At 47.2% G+C, this 25922-nt stretch overlaps 1 protein-coding gene across 19 annotated transcripts in view; it reads right to left on the reverse strand.

Moving 5' to 3' along the window:
• The window catches only part of MACF1 (microtubule actin crosslinking factor 1), a 564002-nt gene that overhangs the window by 84052 nt on the left and 454028 nt on the right, over window positions 1-25922 (reverse strand). For all 19 annotated transcript variants that reach the window (XM_063954114.1, XM_063954106.1, XM_063954121.1 and 16 more), the window contains one exon: window positions 7873-8001. In XM_063954114.1, the coding sequence (XP_063810184.1) occupies window positions 7873-8001 (129 nt within the window). The remainder of the gene's footprint in view (window positions 1-7872; window positions 8002-25922) is intronic.

The raw sequence follows: 25922 nt of genomic DNA on the forward strand, positions 1-25922 counted from the left end.
GAATTTCAGCTCATTCAGTGTGCTACAATGTGAATTTCGGCTCATTCAGTGTGCTATAATGTGAATTTCGGATCATACTGTGTGCTACAATGTGAATTTCAGCTCATACAGTGTGCTATAATGTGAATTTCGGCTCATTCTGTGTGCTGTAGAAACAGAATTTGTCGGCAGATAAGAACCACTTGGCCCATCTAGTCTGCCCCTTTTTTTTTTTACATTATTTTTTATCTCTAACCTTATCTGATCCTTATTTCTTTGTAAGAATATCCTTATGTCTATCCCATGCATGTTTAAATTGCCCTACTGTCTTAGCCTCTACCACCCCTGATGGAAGGAATGGCGATTTGCCAGTCTGTATCACCAGTGCGCAGGGTTCTCTCCACTAACTGGCAACATTTTATTAGTAATGGCAACAATAGGAAATTTAGAAGCGAACGGGAAGGGCATTACTAAGTGGGAGGGGCTATGATTAGGTGGAGGAGTCATAATTCTTAAACCGCCCCCCCCCCCTAAAAGTTAAGTCTACATCCGCCACTGAACCCCACTGCCAACTGGGTTAAGACCTCTGGATGAAAAGACCACTCCCCTGTGTCACGATCCGGGTATCTGGACGCCATTTCTTACCTATCAGATGCCTCCTAAGGCTGGCTCAGCGCTCCAGGACCGGATCCCATCTGTTATCCTGATGTGCACATTCCCGCATCCTCTCCTGCCTCTCTGGACGCAGTCACAGTAACGCCTTATACATCTGGCATGGCGTCTCCCGCGGCCTCCGCCGCCGTCCCTGAGCTTCTGCATTCAGAGTGGCGATTACGTCAGCCGCGGCCTCCGCTGTGTCCGCGTGGTCGGATGTGCATCTGTCAGCCTGGCGTCTCCTGTCTCCGGCGCCGCCATTACTGTTTTCCAGACCACATGGATTACAATCCAAACTTCCCTCCAAGTGTCTGCATGGGCGCAGCCATCTTGGATTCTGTCAGCTGATCATTCCTACCAATCCGTTGTCAGTATTATTAATTTGCATAATTGCCTAGCCAATGCCTTCCTTGCTGCAGGTATAAATAGGTTGTGCCTGAGCAAGGAAGGCGTCAGTGCTTTGGTTGTCAAACCTAGTTCCAGTTTGTCTCTCTTCTGTGAATGTCTTCCAGGTTCCAGCTCCTGTCTCCAGACTTCTGCTATAGAGACCCGCACCAGCATTCCATCTGCGGTGTAGCCTGACTCTCCGATCCTTTCTGGACTCACCTGTTCCCAGCTACAACATCACCTGCTTCCAGCTCAGCTTCCAGCAGTGTACAGCTTCTCTTAAAGGGCCGGTGTCCTTTCTGCAGTTTACCACTCTCCACCGGTATTATTATTTCTCCGCTCTCAAATTCTACATTTCATCTACATTGCATCGCTCTCAAGCTTTATTTATTATTTAACTGGTTCCAGCCAGTATCCACTCCGTGCCAACACCTGTCTGGTTCTAACCAGTACCCACAGCAGCATTTTATCTACAGCAGTCCAGCTTTCCCTGGAACACCAGCTGGTACGACCCTGGGCTTTCCTCATTGCTACAGTTGAGCCTGGTAAGGACTTTCCAACTTGCAGATAATAAGAACTGTCTCATACCACCAGAGCTCTGTGGCCCCTGCCATCCTGTAGTACCCAGGAACTGTATTAATATTTCTCTGCTGATTTTTATGTTACTTTTTACTGCTACTGTGATGCATGGAGTTGGTCATAAATAAATATCATTGACTTTTACTCAAGTTGTCGTGGTCACGCCTTCGGGCGGTTTCTCTTCATGTTACTTACATGTCCAGGGGTCTGATACAACCTCCCAGGTTCCGGTACATCTCAGCCCCTACAACTGAGGCTGCCTTCCGTCAGCTCAGGCCCTCAGTTGTGACACCCAGGCAGGAATGCATTCCTGCTGAAAAAGTCTGCCTTCCAAGTGTCCACTGCTGGTATGAACATGGCTAATATTGCTGGCATAAACAGCTACACCCAACTGAGCTGCTTCAATCCACTGTGGGTGCTCCTCTGATGGTTGACATAGGGCACTGCCGTGGTACTGTGACTGGTACAGACTATGTAACCCACGAGAAATGACTGGGATACTGTCAGTGCAAGGTAAATGGCTTGGAGCTCCAAAATGTTAATGGGAGACCAAAGGCACTGCAGGCAAAAGTGCATGGTCACCACCTCCTAACTAGAAGGCCGGCATTAGTGGTCATAATGACCCAGGACAGAGTGGCCAAAGACCTGCCCCTGCTGAGATTCTCTGGAATCAATCACCACGTGTGCACAAACAAAGGCTGAACAGCTGAGACTCCAGGAGATCGTTGAAACTTGACCAACCCTGCAGAATCTCCCACTGGCATACAGGATGACCTCGAAGGTTGAGACCATCTTCCTCAAAAATTGCGTGCATAACAGGACCGTTGAATGCTCCAAGGCCAGAACTCTGAACCAATGCCTGAAAGGAATAGATCTTGTCTGGTGGAAGGAACACTCACTGAAGGCTGGTATCAAAGTTCAAGCTCAGAAACAGCAATGTACAAGATAGGACTTCCTGAAGTTCAGGTCCCACCCACACTCCTGCAATTACTGAACCTTTCGGTTTAAAAAAAAAGCATAGTCCATCTTCATAAGGAGGTAGTCCAAGTAGGGTGCAATCGTTATAAAATGGATGCCATCAATGCCATAATCTTCGTAAAAACTCAAGCTGTGGTCAGACTGAATGGCTGAGCCTGAAAGTGAAAGTGGGGTTCCCCCATAGCGAATCTGAAGAGCACATACAAGATGGGGACGTGGTAGAATTCATTCTTGATTTCTATGGAGGCCACCAACCTCAAGGATTCTAACCAAAACTGATAGGCCTACAGACTGGTGACGAAGGCCTTGAGGTTGAAAATGGGTCGAAACAACAAAAAATAAATTTGAGTAAAACCCTCAAATACGTTGATCTGCTGGAGCTGGAACAATCACACCGCATGACAGAAAAAAAAATGCATCTTATATCATCCTTTTTTTTCCCCCTTCTCTCTTCCACCCCACTGTGTGCTTTTCCTGTAATGTTTACCTCCACTGATTGCACACCTTGCCATTGTGACCTACATACAGGGTACATCATAATAATATTAATACTACTACTACTACTACACAAGTGTGAGTTTTCCCATATATGCACTGGGCCCTTGTATGGCTCACCTCCCACAGTGTACCATCGTAGTGCGCCCAACATGGCTGCCTCATCTAGTACACTTGTGGATGGGATGAGAAACACACGTACTTGGTGGTTTTGTTGGGACCCTACTCTGAACTTTAGGACTCTGCAATCTCCCTATTTTGTGTGATCTCCTCTAGGGGTAGACTATTCCACCCAGGGTAATCCTACGCAGTGCGCCGAAGATGGCGACAGCACCTGTTACCTTGTGAGGATGGAATACAAAACCATTGGAAGTTATTACCCAAAATGCAGACACCAATCCTGCATTATGCTGTTTGTGTGCTCAAGGTTTTCTTTTATGTCTATGTGGCTTGTCTATTGCTGCTTTGCTTAAATATTCTGTATTATGTGCATTGTTTTTGATGTCTGTAAAGCACCTTGAGTCCTGCTGGAGAAAGAGCGCTATATAAATAAAATTATTATTATCATTATTATTATCCCTTGGACAAGCAGATGAGAAAAATCTTGTCGATGGGGAATTTTGAGTTTGAAGACATAGGGGTATATGCAATTGCGGTCAAATTCCCGAAAATGTCGAAAAACGGGACATTTTCGCCCAATAAAAAATTTCGACAATGCAATTCAGTACTTTTCGCCAAAAAAACGGACTTTCCAAATTCGACTTTTTGAAATTCGACATTTGTCAAATTCGACATTTCTGCAATGGTACAAATGCGGCAAGTCGACAAAAGTATATTCAATTGAAGATTGTAAATTCGACAACAGTGCTTTTAGACAGTAAATTCGTCATTTTCAATCCGCCACACTTTGCTGGCGGAATCTAATAAAAAATTTAAAAAACATGTTTTTTTTTGTGTTTTTTTAATTGGTAATAGCATATCTATTTATATTAGAAGGGATTAGGTACTTGGTTTGTCTATTTTGGAGGCACAAGTATTATTTACATATTTTTAAAAATATTTTTTTTTTTTTTTAATGGAATGGTAAAAATCTGAAGAAAAAAAAATGCGTGGGGTCACCCCTCCCTAAGCATAACCAGCCTCGGGCTCTACGAGCCGGTCCTGGTTCTAAAAATCCGGGGGAAAAACTGACATGGGATCCCCCGTATTTTTAAAACCAGCACCGGGCTCTGCGCCTGGTGCAAAAAATACTGGGGACAAAAAGCGTAGGGGTCCCCCGTATTTTTTACACTAGCATCGGGCTCCACTAGCTGGGTAGATAATGCCACAGCCGGGGGTCACTTTTATACAGCGCCCTGCGGCCGTGGCATTAAATACGCAACTAGTCACCCCTGGCCGGGGTACCCTGGAGGAGTGGGGACCCCTTCAATCAAGGGGTCCCCCCCTCCAGCCACCCAAGGGCCAGGGGTGAAGCCCGAGGCTGTCCCCCCCATCCAAGGGCTGCGGATGGGGGGCTGATAGCCTTTGGAAAAATGAAAGAATATTGTTTTTTCCAGTAGTACTACAAGTCCCAGCAAGCCTCCCCCGCAAGCTGGTACTTGGAGAACCACATGTACCAGCATGCGGGAGAAAAATGGGCCCGCTGGTACCTGTAGTTCTACTGGAAAAAAAATACCCAAATAAAAACAGGACACGCACACCGTGAGAGTAAAACTTTATTTCACACATGTCGACACACACATACTTACCTATGTTCACACGCCGACCTCTGTCCACTTGTCCAAGTAGAATCCACGGTGTACCTGAAAATAAAATTATACTCACCTGATCCAGTGTCCTGTGGTCTTTTATTATAATCCACGTACTTGGAAGAAAAAAAAAACGAACACCCGGACCAGGCGGACTGAAAGGGGTCCCATGTTTACACATGGGACCCCTTTCCCCGAATGCAGAGACCCCACGTGACTCCTGTCACAGAAAGGTCCCTTCAGCCAATCAGGAAGCGCCACTTCGTGGCACTCTCCTGATTGGCTGTATGCGCGTCTGAGCTGGCAGACAGCGCAGCGCACAGCTACCTCCATTAGTTTCAATGGTGGGAACTGTGCGGTCAGCGGTGGGGTTACCCGCAGTCAGTCGCTGACCGCGGGTGACCTCACCGCTGACCGCAAAGTTCCCACCATTGAAAGTAATGGAGGGGGCTGTGCAATGCGCGTCTGAGCTTAGACGCGCAGAGCCAATCAGGTGAGTGCCACGAAGTGGCGCTTCCTGATTGGCTGAAGGGACCTTTCTGTGACAGGAGTCACGGGGGGTCTCTGCATTCGGGGAAAGGGGTCCCATGTGTAAACATGGGACCGCTTTCAGTCCGCCTGGTCCGGGTGTTAATTTTTTTGTGTGTGCCAAGAACGTGGATTATAATAAAAGACCACAGGACACTGGATCAGGTGAGTATAATTTTATTCACAGGTACCCCGGATCGTCGGCGACATTGGAGACGTGGCAGTTGGCGGGTCAACATAGGTAAGTATGTGTGTGTCGGCATGTATGAAATAAACTTTTACTTTCACGGTGTCTGTGTCCTGTTTTTATTTGGGTATTTTTTCCCCAGTAGAACTACAGGTACCAGCGGGCCCGTTTTTCTCCCGCATGCTGGTACTTGTGGTTCTCCAAGTACCAGCTTGCGGGGGAGGCTTGCTGGGACTTGTAGTACTACTGGAAAAAACAATATTCTTTCATTTTTCCAAAGGCTATCAGCCCCCCATCCGCAGCCCTTGGATGGGGGGGGACAGCCTCGGGCTTCACCCCTGGCCCTTGGGTGGCTGGAGGGGGGGACCCCTTGATTGAAGGGGTCCCCACTCCTCCAGGGTACCCCGGCCAGGGGTGACTAGTTGCGTATTTAATGCCACGGCCGCAGGGCGCTGTATAAAAGTGACCCCCGGCTGTGGCATTATCTACCCAGCTAGTGGAGCCCGATGCTGGTGTAAAAAATACGGGGGACCCCTACTCTTTTTGTCCCCCGTATTTTTTGCACCAGCACCAGGCGCAGAGCCCAGTGCTGGTTTTAAAAATACGGGGGATCCCCTGTCAGTTTTTCCCCGGGATTTTTAGAACCAGGACCGGCTCGAAGAGCCCGAGGCTGGTTATTCTTAGGAGGGGGGACCCACGCAATTTTTTTCCGGTTTTTTTTACAGTTTTTAAAAAAAATTTTAAAATCTAATCAAAATCAGTCAAATCGGCCATTTTTCGACAGCGGGACTGTCGAATCCGTTTTTTATTGAATATGTTGAATTCCGGCACCCACCTGCCGGAATTCGACGGTCGAATTGTGTCGAATTAAAAAATGGGCGAAAAATTGCCGCGATTCGCCGGCAATTGCATATAGCCCATAACCTTGTTTGGGTGGAGTGATGACATTTCTGCAAGTCCTGGTAACGCAGTAGACCTACTCGAAGGGCTCTATTTCAGCAATAGTATTGATGTTGTCCTGAATATTTTTGGAATTAAATGTCCTGGGTGGAGAGTGGGCGGAGTATTAGCCAGTTGCAGGACTGACTGGACGAGATCCCGCTTTCCCTGCAGTTTTTGGCAAAAAGGATTTTTCTTCATATAATGCCATTCTAAAATGGCGTTATATAAATAAGGCTTTTCCACATTTTCTAACATTTTTTCATGCTTGCTGAAAAGCATAAACCAGTGGTTCTCAAACTTTGTGCCCTGGCACCCTGGGGTGCCTTGGGACACTTGCAGAGGTGCCTTGGATTAGTGGTCCATGACCAATTCAAATTATTTATAGTCAATGTAATAGGCAAAACCAGTGCTGGTGGCTGCCAATCATACAATATGTGGACAAACAGAAGCAAATCTTGTCCCTCACCACACATTGGAACCTAAGGATGACATATAAACACTATTTACTTAATGTAATTTTTCATTCTACATTTCTCAATAAGAAACTTTTGGCCTAGGGGTGCCGTAAAAAAATAAATAAAAAAAATCTGATACTCTAGGGCGCTGGGATTCAAAAAGGTTTGGGAACCTCTGGCGGCATAAACAATAAAGTGCTGTAGAGCACAATGGCTTGTGATACTGTGGGAGCTAGGTTTACCGGAGAATATAATCGCTTTATATTCTCTGTTAACCGCCCGCAGAATAGAGTAAATACTTGAATAATTTGGAAACTCTTGTTTCCGCATTATTTAAGTAGAAATGTTAATGCTGAATATAGCCACAAGTACAAAGAAACCTTAGCCAATAATCTCCATGGAATGAACCTAAGCAAGCTCCCCAACAGGGGCAGTCAGAGACCTCACTACCCTCTGGAGGACTTCTACATGTGCAAGGACAATAATAGATGCAGTAGTGGACCACCAACTTAACCAATTGAGCCATAGACCTGCCCAAAGCCTGAGCCCACACAGACTCCACCATGACAGGTATTGCCCTTCCAAGAATTGAGGCGTTACCGGACCTCATGTTATAGTCTGCGCATAGGGCCCCTGAGTCTAACTGTCCAAAAGGCAATCTGACATTACATTGGGCGCAAGTTCAAAACACAGCCACTCCACCCCCTTAAAACAAAGTTCACTTTCCTGGCGATATCGTTGCAGTGTCGGGGCAGCACTGACTTTAGAGCCACCACATCTCCACATGTGTGCTCAGTTACCATGGGGTAAGAGGTAATCCTTTTAACAAGTGCCCTGACTACTAAAAAATGTATAATTAGTTTGACACATGATTTATCAACTTGTAAAAAGTGCAGACCTTCAGGAGTACAGAAGATTATCACAAATGTAATGTCCCTACCATGTGTGCCTGCAGCTGCTCTCTGGCGGTCTCTGGAAGTCCACCTGTGGGTTTAGCAGCTGATAGTTGGCTTTCTATTCTGCTCTGCCACTGGATAAAATCTTCCATTTCCCCCGTGAAGCCTTGAGCCTATACAGAGAATCAGGACAACAGAAGGAAAGTATTCTATTATGGTGCAATCACAATTAGTGATATGATTTTATAAAACATTACTTTTATTATTGTACTATTAAAAAATAGGAATTTAATACCTACCGGTAATTCCTTTTCTCGTAGTAGATAGTGGATACTGGGGAATAGTAGATTACCATGGGTTATAGATCGGGTCCACTGGAGCCTGGCACTTTAAGAAATCAATAGTGTGTGCTGGCTCCTCCCCTCTATGCCCCTCCTAGCAGACTCAGTTTAGGAAACTGTGCCCGAGGAGACAGACATACTTTGAGAGAAGGATATAAACACATAAAGCGGTGAGGTAACAAACCAACACAAAAAGCAGAGCTAACCACAACAGAGGAAAGCAACGCTAACTATAGAAGGATAGCAACGATAACCAAACATGGAACAGGGAAAGCAACAGCAAACCCAACCAAGAACACTTACAACCAGGTTAGCAGGAAACGAAGCACTGAGGCGGGCGCCCAGTATCCACTACGGACTACGAGAAAAGGAATTACCGGTAGGTATTAAATTCCTATTTTCTCTAACATCCTAGTGGATACTGGGGAATAGTAGATTACCATGGGGACGTCCCAAAGTTCCCAGAATGGGTGGGAGAGTGCTTAGACCCCTGCAGAACCGCCTGGCCAAACTGAAGGTCATCTTTGGCCAAGGTGTCGAACCCATAGAACTTAACGAACGTGTTCGAACCAGACCACGTAGCTGCCCGGCACAACTGTAAGGCCGAGACACGCCGGGCAGCCGCCCGGGAATAACCCACCGACCTTGTGGAGTGGGCCTGAATAGAACTCGGCAGCTGCACAGCTTCCGAAGTATAGGCTTGTTGGATAGTCAATTTGAGCAATGGACTGCTTGGCGGCAGGACGACCAATTTTTGTAGCATCATAAAAGGACGAAAAGCGAGTCAGACTTCCTGTGGCAAGCAGTCCTTTTGATGTAAATCCTCAAAGCCCTCACTACGTCCAGGGACTTTGGAGCAACGGAATTGTCGGATAATACTGGAACCACAATTGGTTGATTTAACATGAAAGGCCGAAACCACCTTCAGCAAAAACTGTGGGTGAGTTCTGAGCTCCGCCCTATCGTCATGAAATATCAAGTATGGGCTCTTACATGATAAAGCCCCCAATTCAGACACATGTCGAGCAGAAGCCAAGGCCAGTAACATAACAGTCTTCCACGGTAGGTATTTTAAGTTCACCCTATGTAAGTGTTCAAACCAATACGACTGGAGAAAGGTCAAGACCAGACTGAGGTCCCACGGAACCGTGGGAGGAACAAAGGGTGGTTGAGTGTGCAAAACCCCCTTAAGAAAGGCCTGTACTTCAGGAAGTACCGCCAGTTGTTTCTGGAAGAAGATAGAGAGAGACGAAATCTGAACTGTGATGGAGCCTAAACGTAGGCCCTTATCCACTCCTGCTTGCAGGAACAGTAGAAAACGACCCAGACGAAATTCCACAGGGGAACATTTTCTACCCTCACACCAAGAAACATATTTCTTCCAAATACGGTGGTAATGTTTGGAAGTGAACACCTTACGGGCCTGGATCGTAGTGGAAACCACCTTGGATGGAAGACCCTTCCAGGTTAAAATCTCCCTCTCAACTTCTAGGCCGACAAACGTAGCCGCTGAAAGTCTGGATAGACAAATGGTCCTTGTTGAAGAAGGTCCTTGAGAAGCGGCAGAGGCCAGGGTTCCTCCAGCGACAGGAGGTCCGCATACCAGGCCCATCGAGGCCAATCCGGGGCAATGAGAATTGCCTGAACTCTTTCCTTTTTTAGTCTTGTTGAGACAAGAAGCCATCAGGTCTATCTGTGGACAACCCCACCGGTGAACAAGTTGTTGAAACACCTGAGGATGGAGGCCCCATTCCCCTGGATGGATGTCGTGCCTGCTTAGGAAGTCCGCTTCCCAATTGTCCACTCCTGGAATGTAAACGGCTGAGATGGCCTTTGCGTTGGCTTCCGCCCAGAGGAGTATTCTTGACACCTCTCGCATTGCAGCCCTGCTTCTTGTTACTCCCTGTCGGTTGATATACGCTACTGCCGTGGCGTTGTCCGACTGCACCTGAATGGCCTGATTCCGAAGGAGGTATGAGGCCTGTATTAGAGCATTGTAAAGTGCTCTGAGTTCCAGGATAGACAAACAACACAATGCATAGAATACCACTGAACCAGCGCTGTATGTGGGTCGGTTTAATTGATTTTCTCCTGCTGTCTCTTTCTCTCACGGAGTATTAGTTCAAGTTTGAACCGAAAAAGAGAAATGAAGGGACAGAAAATAGTGTAAAACCTTCTTTTTAAAAACACTTATTTAATAACAACAAAAACATCCAGTGCCTATCTAATCGGAACAGTATCAAAGCATTCACAATTGGGATAGAATCCTGGCAAGGAATGGACAATGGCTAATTACCAGATTCAGGCAAGGGATTTCCTCTGGTTCTAGTCTGCCTCTCTGGATCGGCGATGTTATTCACCACGTCCTTCTCCTCACAGGGTCATCCACTTAGGGCACCGATGTGTTCAGACCCTGCCTGGGTCTTTCTCAAGGTAAGCTCCGTTAGTGAATGCCTTCACAGTCTCACAATCCAGTTTAAAAAACCCTTCCCTATTGGCCCCGGCACAGCTGGTCTCTATACATACATTGTCCTAATTGTCCATGACGCTCGCATGCCAGGTCCGATCATATAAATATCACCATGGAGACTCCAATCGCCTTGTTCCCCTTAATATCCACGTATATCGCCGCCATCCAATTGCCTCATACTAGCGCTGTGCGGCAGCCCGGTCACATGATCCATGTGTTTGCGTCATAGACATTCCTCTAGTTACCCCGGCAAAGTCTCTCTTGTACAGGTCCGATCAAATCACATAACGGTTGCATAGGACGTAATGCACTTCCTTAGTTAACGGACTCCATGACTTCCGGTTATACGGGATCGTTTATTTAGATACACATATCTTCAGTTTCTCAACCTCCAATTATTTCATTAAGGTGCTGGTGCTCTGTGTATATATATATATATATATATATATATATATATATAGGAACCAGTACTCCCTCCAAGATCAAATAATGGATGATTTTTTATTTTCGGCGTATAAAGGTGCATTATTCTAAAATAGAAACAATATATATTAAAAACAAGAATATGAAAAAAAGACAAGTCAGACATAAAGGCAATCTAATCAATTCTATAAGAACCATTTAACCTCAAAAGTCCACGTTTAACCCTCCAGGTTGGAGGGTCCCCATATCGTATATGGTCCCCATTTCAGCCTTGGCTAATTGGGCAGATAAATCTCTCCTGCGCCAATGGCCTCGTATCCATTGTAGACCTACGAACCGTCTGATAGCCATGGTGGAGCAACCATGTACCTTCCCGAAATGGTCGGGAAGTGCATGGGTTTCTAAACCCTTTCTGAAGTTCCTGAGGTTCTCCCCAAGCCTCACTTTCAACAGCCTCGAAGCACGTCCTATATAGACCAGATTACATTCACACTCTACCGCATAAACCACGCTTTTTGTGGCACATGTGATGAAGTCCCTTATTGCAAAGGTCTTGCCATTTATTATTATTTCACTAGTTTTGTTCTGGTCTTTCATTTTGACTTCTCTACATGCAATGCAGGACATACATCAGTAGAAACCCTTGTATTTAATTCCTGAGGGGTCCTTTATCAGTGTGCAGGCACTCTTGACTAGGCGACTGCCTAGGTTAGGTGCCTTCCTATAGATACACACAGGTCTGGTGGGCAGTTCTGATCCTTTTATTGGGTCTTTCTTTAATACATCCCAACGTCGAGTCGTAACTTTTTCAATGGACTTGTATTGGTTATTAAATGTGGTCACAAATGCCCACCCGAAATCTGCTTGTCTCCCATCATTTATTTTGGAATTATTATCTTTAGTTTCCAATAGGGTTCTTCTCTCTATACTTTCAGTTTTTCAGCTGCCTTTTTAATCACTGCATTATCATATCCACATTCTGCAAACTTTGCCTGCATCTCTTTTGCCTGTCTGGTATATTTCATTCTTGGAGCAATTTCTTTTTACTCTCTTTAATTATCCTGCAGGGATTAATTGAAGCCAGTTGGGATGATGGCAGCTAGAGGCATCGATATAGCTTAAGGAATCAGTGTTCTTCGTATAGGTTTTAGTCTTTAGTTGATTATTTTCTACATATATTGTAATGTCCAGAAAATTAAGTTTCCCAACTACTTGTAAAAGTAAACTCAATATATAATTTATTGTCATTCAGATATAGAAAAAAATTGTTGAGGGATTCCTCATCCCCCCGCCAAAAATAACAAGACATTGTCTATATACAGGGACCAGGACACCAGGCTCGCCCCGAATTGATGGTCACTCCAAAACGTACTCATCCTCCCACCTTCCAATGAATACACTGGCATAACTTGGGGCGAATCTGGTGCCCATCGCAGTCCTGTTTTTTTGTATATAGAAATCGCCCTTGAATGCAAAATAATTATTTTGTAATATGAACATGACCGCTTCTACGATGAACCTTTGAAGCCCTTTCTCCAATCCACCAGTTCTCAAGGTTCTGCCCCAGTTCCATCTCGATGATCTATAATGGTGTAAAGCGACCGAACGTCAGCTGTCACCATAATTAGATCATTATCCCATTTAATATTACTTATCAATCTTAAAGCATCTGTTGTATCTTTGAAATGTGATTTGTTAAGCAATACCAGAGGCTGCAGGTGGTGATCGATGAATTGGGACAGATTGGCTGTCACTGAATCAATTCCTGATACTATAGGTCTCCTCGGTGGATCACCAAACTTTTGTGGATCTTGGGGAGGACATACAGTACCAGGACGAGAGGTTCTGGATTAATTAAGAACTTTCGTTCATTTTCATCTAGTACATCACACACCTCATATTTTGCTATGAAATTTTGTAATTTCTTCAAAGTATCTATTGTCGGAAATAACCGTAATTTTCAATATGTGGTACGAGCTCCCAATTGGCGCAAAATCTCAGCCTCGTAGGATGTCGAATCCATCAAACCCCCCCCCCCCCTTTATCGGCGGGTTTGATGGTGATCTCCATATTATCTTGTAACTCTTTATAGCTCCAGGATGTTGATTGGAAGAGCAGATTCCTGAAACGACCATGTCCCCTGGGACTGCACCCCTTGAGTCACAGCCCCCCAACCCCAGAGGCTGGCATCCGTTGTAAACGGCGTCCACGACTGAGTGTTGAAACTCCGACCCTCCACCAGATGGGAGACTTGTAGCCACCATTGCAGGGATATCCGTGCTTTCGGTGACAGGGTTATATGCTGATGCATGTGTAGGTGAGATCCCGACCATTTGTCCAACAAATCCAGTTGAAATGGTTGCGCATGGAACCTGCTGTACTGGATCGCCTTGTAGGAGGCCACCATCTTGCCTAGCAAGCGAATCCAAAGATGAATTGAGACCACGCGAGGTTTCAGCACCAACCGGACCATAGATTGAATAGTCAAAGCCTTGTCCATTGGAAGGTAAATCTTCTGAGACACCGTGATCCAGGATCATCCCCAGGAACTGAATTCTCTGAGATGGTTCCAAGTGAGATTTCTGGAAGTTGAGTACCCAGCCGTGATCCGTAAGCAAACGAGTAGTCAGGTCGATACTGTCCAGCAGCTGTTCCCTGGACAGCTGTTCCCTGGACACTGCCTTTATCAAGAGATCGTCCAGATACGGGATTATATTGACACCCATCAAGCGCAATTGTAGCATCATTTCCGCCATGACCTTTGGGAATACCCTTGAGAGACCAAAGTGTAAGGCCTGAAACTGGAAATGCTGGTCCAGTATCGTGAACCTGAGGAACGCTTGGTGAGGGGGCCAAATTGGAATATGCAGGCATGCGTCTGTGATATCCAGGGACACCAGAAACTCCCCATCCTCCAGATTCGCTAACACTGCTCTTAGAGATTCGGTCGTACAGAGCCGTCCGGCTTCGGAACAACAAAGAGACTGGAGTAAAAACCCTTTGTGTGCAGCTGAGGAGGTACTGGAACAATAACTCCCGTAGAAAGCAGCTTTTGCACTGTCTCCTGTAAGGAAACCCGTGCTACAGGTGGGGCTGGTAAGCATGACCTGAAGAATCTGAGAGGAGGGAGTTCCTGGAATTCCAGCTGGTATTCTTGGGATATGAGGTCCCTCACCCAAGGATCCCAGCAGGACTCTGCCCATATGTGGCCGAAGTGTTGAAGGCGAGCACCAACCTGAGAGTCGCCTTGCTGCTGGGGCCAACTGTCACGCGGAGGGCTTCGTGGAAGAGGATCCGGAGGTCTGGTCCACAGGTCCAGCAGCCGCTGGTTTACAGGACTTACTGCGAGTTCCTCTAACAGCATTGGAGGCACCTCTGGCTTTGCCTCTGAAGGACTGCAGGGAGGGCCCAGGATAGGGGCGTCTAGCAGGTAGCGGTGCAGATGGCAGATCCGTAGATTTACCTGCAGTTGCATGAGATATCTACTTGTTCAGTTCTTCTCCAAACAAGACATCACCTGTAAAAGGAAGGTTCTCAACCCCTTTTTTAGAATCAGCATCTGCTGACCATTGTCGCAGCCACTGGGCTCTACGATACTAAATTCCTTAACAGCCTCGCTCATAAAGTTTGCAGGATCTTGGATGTGTTGTAGTAATGTAACTATCTCTTCCTGAGGTAGTGTAAGCATCCCCTTCAGAACCTCATCAGACAATTTTACCATGGCTCTAGAAATCCAGCCGCATACTATGGTAGGGTGTTGAGTTACACCTGCTGCAGTGTAAACTGATTTAAGAGTGGTTTCAATCTTGCGATCAGCTGGGTCTTTAAGGGAAACAGCCCCAGGTACAGGTAAAAATAAGATTTTACTCACCGGTAAATCTATTTCTCGTAGTCCGTAGTGGATGCTGGGGACTCCGTAAGGACCATGGGGAATAGACGGGCTCCGCAGGAGACTGGGCACTCTAAGAAAGATTTAGTACTACTGGTGTGCACTGGCTCCTCCCTCTATGCCCCTCCTCCAGACCTCAGTTAAGGAAACTGTGCCCGGAAGAGTTGACATTACAAGGAAAGGATTTTGGAATCCAGGGTAAGACTCATACCAGTCACACCAATCACACCGTACAACTTGTGATAACATACCCAGTTAACAGTATGAACAACAATCAAGCATCACTCAACGGATGCCACATAACATAACCCTTTATTAAGCAATAACTATATACACGTATTGCAGAAAGTCCGCACTTGGGACGGGCGCCCAGCATCCACTACGGACTACGAGAAATAGATTTACCGGTGAGTAAAATCTTATTTTCTCTAACGTCCTAGTGGATGCTGGGGACTCCGTAAGGACCATGGGGATTATACCAAAGCTCCCAAACGGGCGGGAGAGTGCGGATGACTCTGCAGCACCGAATGGGCAAACACAAGGTCCTCCTCAGCCAGGGTATCAAACTTGTAGAATTTTGCAAAGGTGTTTGAACCTGACCAAGTGGCTGCTCGGCAAAGCTGTAATGCCGAGACCCCTCGGGCAGCCGCCCAAGAGCCCACTTTCCTTGTGGAATGGGCTTTTACTGATTTTGGATGCGGCAATCCCGCCGCAGAATGAGCCTGCTGAATCGTGTTACAGATCCAGCGAGCAATGGTTTGCTTTGAAGCAGGAGCACCCAGCTTGTTGGATGCATACAGGATAAACAGCAAGTCAGTTTTCCTGACTCCAGCCGTTCTGTTCACATAAATCTTCAAAGCCCTGACTACATCAAGCAACTTGGAATCCTCCAAGTCACGAGTAGCCGCAGGCACCACAATAGGTTGGTTCAAATGAAAAGATGACACCACCTTCGGCAGAAATTGTGGACGAGTCCGTAATTCTGCCCTGTCCATATGAAAAACCAGATAGGGGCTTTTACATGACAAAGCTGCCAATTCTGACACACGCCTAGCCGAAGCCAAGGCCAATAGCATTACCACTTTCCACGTGAGATACTTTAGCTCCACGGTTTTAAGTGGCTGAAACCAGTGGGATTTCAGGAAACCCAACACCACGTTGAGATCCCAAGGTGCCACTGGTGGCACAAAAGGGGGCTGAATATGCAGCACTCCCTTAACAAATGTCTGAACCTCAGGAAGAGAAGCCAGTTCTTTCTGAAAGAAAATGGATAGGGCTGAAATCTGGACCTTTATGGACCCCAATTTCAAGCCCATAGTCACTCCTGACTGTAGGAAGTGCAGGAACCGGCCCAGCTGGAATTCCTCTGTTGGGGCCTTCCTGGCCTCACACCAAGCAACATATTTTCGCCATATACGGTGATAATGTTTTGCTGTCACGATCTTCCTAGCCTTTATCAGCGTAGGAATGACTTCATCCGGAATGACTTTTTCCGCTAGGATCCGGCGTTCAACCGCCATGCCGTCAAACGCAACCGCGGTAAGTCTTGGAACAGACAGGGCCCCTGTTGCAACAGGTCCTGTCTGAGAGGCAGAGGCCATGGGTCCTCTGTGAGCATTTCTTTCAGTTCCGGGTACCAAGTCCTTCTTGGCCAATCTGGAACAATGAGTATTGTTCTCACTCCTCTTTTTCTTACGATTCTCAGTACCTTGGGTATGAGAGGAAGAGGAGGAAATACATAGACCGACTGGAACACCCACGGTGTCACTAGTGCGTCCACAGCTATCGCCTGAGGGTCCCTTGACCTGGCGCAATACCTTTTTAGCTTTTTGTTGAGGCGGGATGCCATCATGTCCACCTGTGGCAGTTCCCATCGATCTGTAATCTGCGTGAAGACTTCTTGATGAAGTCCCCACTCTCCCGGGTGGAGGTCGTGTCTGCTGAGGAAGTCTGCTTCCCAGTTGTCCACTCCCGGAATGAACACTGCTGACAGTGCTTGTACGTGATTCTCCGCCCAACGAAGAATCCTGGTGGCTTCCGCCATCGCCACCCTGCTTCTTGTGCCGTCCTGGCGGTTTACATGAGCCACTGCGGTGATGTTGTCTGACTGAATCAGCACCGGTTGGTTGCGAAGCAGAGGCTCCGCTTGACTCAGGGCGTTGTATATGGCCCTTAGTTCCAGTATATTGATGTGCAGACAAGCCTCCTGACTTGACCACAACCCTTGGAAGTTTCTTCCCTGAGTGACTGCCCCCCATCCTCGGAGGCTTGTATCCGTGGTCACCAGGACCCAGTCCTGTATGCCGAACCTGCGGCCCTCGAGAAGGTGAGCACTCTGCAGCCACCACAGAAGAGACACCCTGGTCCTGGGGGATAGGGTGATCAGCCAATGCATCTGAAGATGCGATCCGGACCACTTGTCCAACAGATCCCACTGAAAGATCCTCGCATGGAACCTGCCGAAGGGAATGGCCTCGTATGACGCCACCATCTTTCCCAGGACTCGCGTGCAGTGATGCACCGACACCTGTTTTGGTTTTAAGAGGTTTCTGACTAGATTCACAAGCTCCTGAGCCTTCTCCGCCGGGAGAAACACCCTTTTCTGATCTGTGTCTAGAATCATGCCCAGAAAGGGCTGACGCGTCGTAGGAATCAGCTGCGACTTTGGGATATTCAGAATCCAGCCGTGCTGCTGCAACACTACCTGAGAGTGTGCTACGCTGATCAGCAACTGCTCTCTGGACCTCGCCTTTATGAGGAGATCGTCCAAGTATGGGATAATTGTGACTCCTTGCTTTCGAAGGAGCACCATCATTTCCGCCATTACCTTGGTAAATATTCTCGGTGCCGTGGATAGGCCAAACGGCAACGTCTGGAATTGGTAATGACAGTCCTGTACCACAAACCTGAGGTACTCCTGATGAGGTGGATAAATGGGGACATGCAAGTAAGCGTCCTTGATGTCCAGAGACACCATAAAATCCCCCTCTTCCAGGCTTGCAATGACCGCTCTGAGCGATTCCATTTTGAACTTGAATGTCTTCAGATAAATGTTCAGGGATTTTTAATTCAAAATGGGTCTGACCGAACCGTCCGGTTTCGGTACCACAAACATTGTGGAATAGTAACCCCTTCCCTGTTGAAGGAGGGGAACCTTTACCACCACCTGCTGGAGATATAACTTGTGAATTGCCGCTAACACTACCTCCCTTTCCATGGGGGAAGCTGGCAGGGCCGATTTTAGGTAACGGTGAGGGGGCATCATTTTGAATTCCAGCTTGTATCCCTGAGACACAATCTGTAAGGCCCAGGGATCCACCTGTGAGCGAACCCACTGGTGGCTGAAATTTCGGAGACGCGCCCCCACCGCTCCCGGCTCCACCTGTGGAGCCCCAGCGTCATGCGGTGGATTTAGTGGAAGCCGGGGTGACTTCTGTTCCTGGGAACTAGCTGTATGGTGCAGCTTCTTTCCTCTACCCCTGCCTCTGGCAAGAAAGGATGCACCTCTGACTTTCTTGCTTTTTTGTGATCGAAAGGACTGCATTTGGTAATACGGTGCTTTCTTTGGTTGTGAGGGAATATATGGCAAAAAATTTGACTTCCCAGCCGTAGCTGTGGAAACTAGGTCCGAGAGACCGTCCCCAAACAATTCCTCACCCTTATAAGGTAAAACCTCCATGTGCTTTTTTGAATCGGCATCACCTGTCCACTGCCGAGTCCACAGGACCCTTCTGGCAGAAATCGACATTGCATTTATTCTTGAGCCCAGTAGGCAAATGTCCCTCTGGGCATCCCTCATATATAGGACAGCGTCTTTTATATGCCCCAGGGTCAGTAAAATAGGGATTTTTGTTTACTTACCGTAAAATCTCTTTCTCTGATTCCATCTGGGGGACGCTGCGCACTTACTGATGGGTTAGAGGTGTGTGGTTGTGGAGTTTGGCACAGAACTATTAAAACCTGACTCCTCCCCCTCTAACCCCTCCCATCTCCTTCCTGTCTAGCCAGCACCTCAGTTAACGTTTAGCCAAGCCCAAGGAGATGGACCGAAAAAAATTAACTGGTTAAACCAGATAAACATATGGGAGGGATCGCAGCGTCCCCCAGATGGAATCAGAGAAAGAGATTTTACGGTAAGTAAACAAAAATCCCTATTTCTCTTTCATCCATCTGGGGGACGCTGCGCACTTACTGATGGGACTTCCCAAAGCAAGCTAAGTAGAGGAGGGAGACTCAGACGGCATAGCAGTCTGCAAAATCTGACGCCTAACAGAGGCAGTCTCCAAGGTAAAAGCATGAAAACGGTAGAACTTCGTGAAGGTATGTACGGACGACCCGGTTGCAGCTCTACACATCTGCTGACAGATAAATCACCGCGAACAGCCCAAGAGGCTCCAACAGCTCGAGACAATGAGCGCTCAATGAATCAGGAACAGGCAATGTCGAAGAAACATAAGCCTGCCGAATAGCGCCATTAACCCTGCGCGCCACCGTGTCCTTAGAAGCCGGTCAGCCATGCTTGGCGCATCAATCAAAAACCAACAAGGTATCCGTACTACAAATAGACTCTGTACAGGACAAATAAATGCAGAAGGCTCTAACAACATCCAATAGCGCTAAGTGACAATCTCTTCCCGAAGACTCTGGGAAAAACGCTGGAAGTACTTTGTCCTGATTCATATGGAAAGCCGACCCAACATTTGTCAAGAAGGAAGGCTTCTTACGGAAGACCACTCGATTGTCGTGAAAAACCAACAATGGTGGTCTGCAAGAAAATGCCTGGCCGAAGCAATGGCCGAGAGAAAAAAAAAAACAAACAAAAATCACTTTCAGAGTAAGAAAGGGTAACCCAACAGATCCTAGTGGTTCAAACGAAGGCTTCTGGAGAGCCTGAAGAACCAGATTTAAATCCCAGGGTGGAACCGGAGGAACAAAATGACGTTGATTCCTGATAACACCTTAAAGGAGTGCTTGGACCTCCGGAATAAGAGCCAATATTATTTTTTATTTAATTTAATTTATTTTATTTATTCTTTTTTTTTTTTTTTTTTTTTAAAGTATCGATAATGCCAAAACTTGTCCCGTAAGGTTAGACAACTAAGTCCTTTAGTCAGACCATCCTGATAGAAAAACAACAGACGAGGCAAACGAAAGAGGTGCGGTGACAGCCCACGTCTTTCACACCAAGCAATGCAGATACACCATACTCTGTTATCAATACGAGAGGTGACTGTGTTGGATTCAAGAACCAAGCCATCAAAGCCAGATGGTTTAAATTGTGGTGTGACAAAGACCATGTAAACGTAGATCGTACATCAGAGGTAGACAGAACGGGTCCTCGGTCACTCTGCTGCGGAGAAGAGTACCACTGATGACGAGGCCAGTATTGTGTTACAAGAAGGACCGAGAGACCTTCTCTCCGGAGGTGTTGAAGTAAACGCAGTATCAAGGGAAATGGCAGAAACAGATATCCCAGTCGAAATTGCCATGGAGCTGTCAAGGCATCTATTAGCGTTGCTTGAGGATCCAGAGTTTGGGAGCCGTACCAAAGAAGCTTTCGGTTGAGACGAAATGCCATGAGGTCGACGTCGGGAGTTCCCCACAGAGATACTAGGGCCAGAAAGACTTCTTGATGAAGGTCCCATGCTCCCAAATGTATCGTGCGACGGCTTAAGAACTCTGTTTCCCAGTTGTCCAATCCTGGAATGTGAAGTGCGGAGATGGTTAAAATCCACCTTTTCGCCCACTGGAGAATATGGGCGACCTTCTTCATGTCGTTCCACCCTGTTTGTTTATGTAAGCCATCGGCCTGGCGTGGTCTGAGCGTATGCGTATCTGGATGACCCTGGACGCTGGTTTGTACCTGAATTAGAGCATACCGAAGTGTTCTCAACTCGAGAATGTTGATCAGTAAGTTCGATTCTTGACCTTTTTAGAGTCTCTGGAAGTGCTGAGATTGAAGTCACGCCCCACCCAACCTATGAGGCTGGCGTCCTTGGCGATCGTCATCCGAGACCAAACAGTGAACGGTGCCCACCTTGATTAGAGTGCGACTGTGAAGCCACCAATGGAGAGACTGTCAAGTCTGAACAAACAGCCGGCATAATTGCAAGTCCAGATGTGGACCCGTTTGATTCCAAGAACCCAGAATCTGAGTCTGAAGGGGCCCCAGCATGGAATCTGGCATATAGTACTGCTTCGAAGGTCGCCACTATCCTGCCCAACCATGCATACATCTGAGAACCGAGAACCTCGGTAACAGCAACAGGGAGCGGACTGTGGTGCAGATCCTTGAGTTGTCCTGAGGTAGAAAAACTCTGACTTTTTGTGTCGAACAGGAAACCTAGAAAAACTATCTCCTGAGAGGGGATGAAGGAAGATTTCCAGAAATTCACAATCCCTCCGAAAGATTGTAGAGTGTCCATGTTGTGTTGGAGGTGTTGTTGAAGAAGTTCCTGTGACGGAACTTTTGGGAACTAATCATCCAGGTAAGGAATAATGTTGACCCCCTGACATCCGAGGATCGTCACTACGTGACCCAATATTTTGTAAATACTTGAGGGGCGGTGGAAGGACCGAAAGGAACAACTTGACACTGGAAATGTCAAGGCTCTAGTGCGAACCTCAACAGATGTTGAGGACCCGACCAATTGGAACATGGAGGTACGCGTCGATAGATCAGAAATACTCCTCCAGGTCCAGGCGGCGAAGATTGGACGCATCGATTCCGTCTTGAATTTCTGGATGGAGAGATTCAGGCATTTTAGATTTCAAATGGGTCGAAACTAACCACACGGTTGTTTATGAGAAAAAGACTAGGGTAAAAAAACCCTGACCGCGTTGAAGTTTGGGAACTGAAAGAATTACTCCATGCCTTAAATTTTATTTTATTTTTTAAATAAATAAATAAATAAATAAGTGGATGAAAAAGCGGGCTGGTACAGGTTCCTCGAGATCTAAAATGTAAGCCCCGGGTTATGACCCCCATCACCCACCGATCCGGTTGTGACAGGAGCCACATTTGTTTGTACTGTAGTCCACCACCAAGGATCCCTCCGGAGACCTCCCCGCATCATGCTGCAGGCTTGTTGGTAAGCTTGACTGCCCGCCTGCGGGGTGCATGTAAATACAATAGTATACTAAATAAACCCTGGGGGCACATTGGATTCGAACCTACGACCTGCTGTATGCAGTGCAGAGTGAATTTCCTCTGGGCTATGAGAGCCACTGCTGAACGGCTACCATGTTCATAAGTTCCGGATCAAAAAGGAATTCTCCTTCAACTGAACGGCACTCAATCTCTGTTTTGACTCAGAGTCAGCGTCACAAATATGAAGCCAGAGTGAACGCCTCGTTGTATCCGCTAGAGCAGATACACGCGGCCATAGCAAGGCCGAGTTCAACAAGGCCTCATCAGCATAAGTGAGAGCCTCAGAAATTTGTTCAGCTAGCCGAATAGCCTCCAATGAGTCGTCAAACTGCATGCCAAATACCACTTAAGCTAGCCCTTAATGGCCCAGGCGCCAGCGAGGACTCGATGCAGAGAAGTACCTGTTAAGGTAAAAATAGATTTAAGAAACGCCTCAGTCGTCCTATCCATTGGATCTTTCAATGTCATTGATTGTACCACAGGGATTACTGTAGCCTTCACCAAATGAGAATTAGGAGCATCCGCCTACGGAGCAGTTTCCCAGAATTTTGAATCCTCTTTTGCAAAAGGATATAGAAATCTTAATTTCAATGTTTTTTGAAAGAACCTGAAAGCGTGAACTTGGCTTAAGCCAAGAGTCTTTTAAAGGTTTGCAAAATGTGTATACGAGTCTGAGAAATATAAATCAGCTATAGTAGCGGCCATGTTCCTGGCCCACATAGAGAAAGACTGATCTGTAGATCCATTAGACTGCACTACACGGTATCACGGAGACTGTGCCATTTGTCTTAAGGTACCCTGACAATCAATATAAATAAAAGGGTTATGCAGAGTACCGAAATCAGAAAGACACCTAACCATAGATCTGGCTCAAGGGGGGTCTGGCTGACTCCCCTGGAGCTGTGTCCAACCCAGAGTGACACAAGTCAGCCATGGCATCTGCCCTGTGTCTTGCCCACATTGGCAAATAGTGATCTGTGGAGCTACCCGTTTGCTCCGCAACTGGCGTCCCTGAACTACAGATGGTACCTGGGTCCGTGCTACCTTTTGAGAGTATGGAACCCCATAGGTAACATATAAAGGGAACTACTGAACCTGTCTTCTCTTTGCAGGTTTGACAGGTTTACTGGCTATGGTGTAAATCCACAGTAAATACACAAATGAACAACTATAACTGCAGCCCATAGTGGAATTGAACCTAGGACCTCTGGGTTGGCAGTGTAACATATACTATTTAATTCCCGCCTGTAAACCTCTCAGATAGGCTGTGCGAAAATTCTGACAGTTTGTGTGAAAAGGTTGATGCAGAGTACTGATCTAACCCAGAACATATAAATATATCTATATCGTCTAATCCCCGCCTGTATACTTAACAGGGTGAGATGGGCCGTGTTGAAAATTCCCTATCCCTGCTTAGGATGCTGTGCAGCTTCATTAAGAAAGTGTGTGTGTGTGTGGGTGTTAAAACGGCAGCTGCTGTTAGAGTCTGCCACCTTGTTGCTAGCGGAGCAGTACGGCAGCCAGAGCGGTAACAGCAGTGGCGGGAAGCAAGAGACCGCCAATTGTTGTAGATCCCCTTCAGTTAAAGGACCCGTTGCGCTCTTCAATAATGGGACAGCCGCGGCTAGCGGCTCACCCGCTCCCCTACCACTATGGTCCCGCTGCTGTTTGTGTAACACAGACAGCAAGCGGCATAAAGCAGTGGTGAGAGCTCTGACCTTCCGCTCGAGGACTATGAACCTCCGCTCAGTGGCGCTTGGAAGCCGCTAGCAAACACCCAGGCTGTACTGTGAGGGGGAGGGTAATAGCGGGGACAATAGAAAACGCTGCCAGAGCAGGTTACTTGTCCTACCTGAATTAGAAGCCTCCTCAGAGTTGATCTGGTAAAGGAAAGTCCCAGAGGCCGCTGGCATGGTGACTGTTCCAGAGGCAGGGTGAGTGAGGACTGTATCTATCTATCTAACCTCACTCACAACATGCTTGTCACCTGTGAACAGGGACTAAGCATATTAGAAAAACAAAAACAAACAAGAGCAAATAAAACCTAACTAAAAACTAAGACCAAGAAAAACTGTGCCTGTCCTCCAAGGCACAAAACTAAAACTGAGGTGCTGGCTAGACAGGAAGGAGATGGGAGGGGTTAGAGGGGGGAGGAGTCAGGTTTTAATAGTTCTGTGCCAAACTCCACAACCACACACCTCTAACCCATCAGTAAGTGCGCAGCGTCCCCCAGATGGATGAAAGAGAAATAGTATCCTTGTCCAAGGTATCCAGTTCCTCAGACAGAGTATCTGTCCATGCTGCTACAGCACTACACATCCAGGCCGACGCAATTGCCGGCCTCAGTATGGTACCGGAATGTGTATAAACAGACTTCAGAATACCTTCCTGCTTCCTATCCGCAGGATCCTTTAGGGAGGCCGTATCCTGTGACGGTAGGGCCACCTTCTTAGATAAGCGCGTCAGAGCCTCGTCTACCCTAGGGGAGGACTCCCAGCGCAACCTGTCCGTTGGCGGGAAAGGGTACGCCATAAGTAACCTTTTGGAAATCAGCACTTTCTTATCAGGAGAATCCCACGCTTTTTCACATAACTCATTTAACTCATGTGAAGGGGGAAAAGTCACCTCTTGCTTTTTCTCCCCAAACATATAAACCCTCGTGTCAGGGACAGGGTTTACCTCTGATATGTGCAATACATCCTTCATTGCTATAATCATGTAGCGGATGGCTTTAGCCATTTTAGGCTGCAATTTTGCATCATCGCCATCGATACTGGAGTCAGAATCCGTGTCGATATCTGTGTCAACAATTTGGGATAGTGGGCGCTTCTGAGACCCTGACGGCCTCTGCGCTGTAGGATCAGGCATGGGCTGATACCCCGACTGTCCCAAGGCTTCAGCTTTATCCAACCTTTTATGCAAGGAGTTTAGATTATCATTTAACCCCTTCCACATATCCATCCAATCAGGTGTCGGCGCCGTCGTCGGAGACACCTCATCCATCTGCACCTGCTCTGCCTCCACATAGCCCTCCTCGTCAAACATGTCGACACACACGTACCGACACACCACACACACAGGGGATGCTCTATATGAAGACAGGACCCCCACCAGGCCTTTTGGAGAGACAGAGAGAGAGTATGCCAGCACACCCCAGCGCTATATAACCCAGGAATTACACAGTAACTTAGTGTTTACCCAGTAGCTGATGTATATATGATTAATGCGCCTAAATTTATGTGCCCCCCCCTCTCTTTTTACCCTCTTTCTACCTTGAGACTGCAGGGGAGAGCCTGAGGAGCTTCCTCTCAGCGGAGCTGTGGAGAGAAAATGGCGCTGGTGAGTGCTGAGGAAGAAGCCCCGCCCCCTCAGCGGCGGGCTTCTGTCCCGCTTTCTGTGTAAAAATAATGGCGGGGGCTCATACATATATACAGTGCCCAGCTGTATATATGTTACTTTTGCCAAGAGGTATCATAATTGCTGCCCAGGGCGCCCTCCACCTGCGCCCTCACCCTACAGTGACCGGAGTGTGTGGGTAGTGTGGGAGCAATGGCGCACAGCTGCAGTGCTGTGCGCTACCTCATATGAAGACAGGAGTCTTCTGCCGCCGATTTTGATGTCTTCTTGCTTCACCCGCCGGCTTCTGTCTTCTGGCTCTGCGAGGGGGACGGCGGTGCGGCTCCGGGAACGGACGACCAAGGTTAAGATCCTGTGTTCGAACCCTCTGGAGCTAATGGTGTCCAGTAGCCTAAGAAGCGCAACCTAGCCGCAGTTAGTAGGTTTGCTTCTCTCCCCTCAGTCCCACGTAGCAGAGAGTCTGT

Source organism: Pseudophryne corroboree, chromosome 2, assembly GCF_028390025.1.
Source record: "Pseudophryne corroboree isolate aPseCor3 chromosome 2, aPseCor3.hap2, whole genome shotgun sequence".
NCBI classification, from domain to species: Eukaryota; Metazoa; Chordata; class Amphibia; order Anura; family Myobatrachidae; genus Pseudophryne; species Pseudophryne corroboree.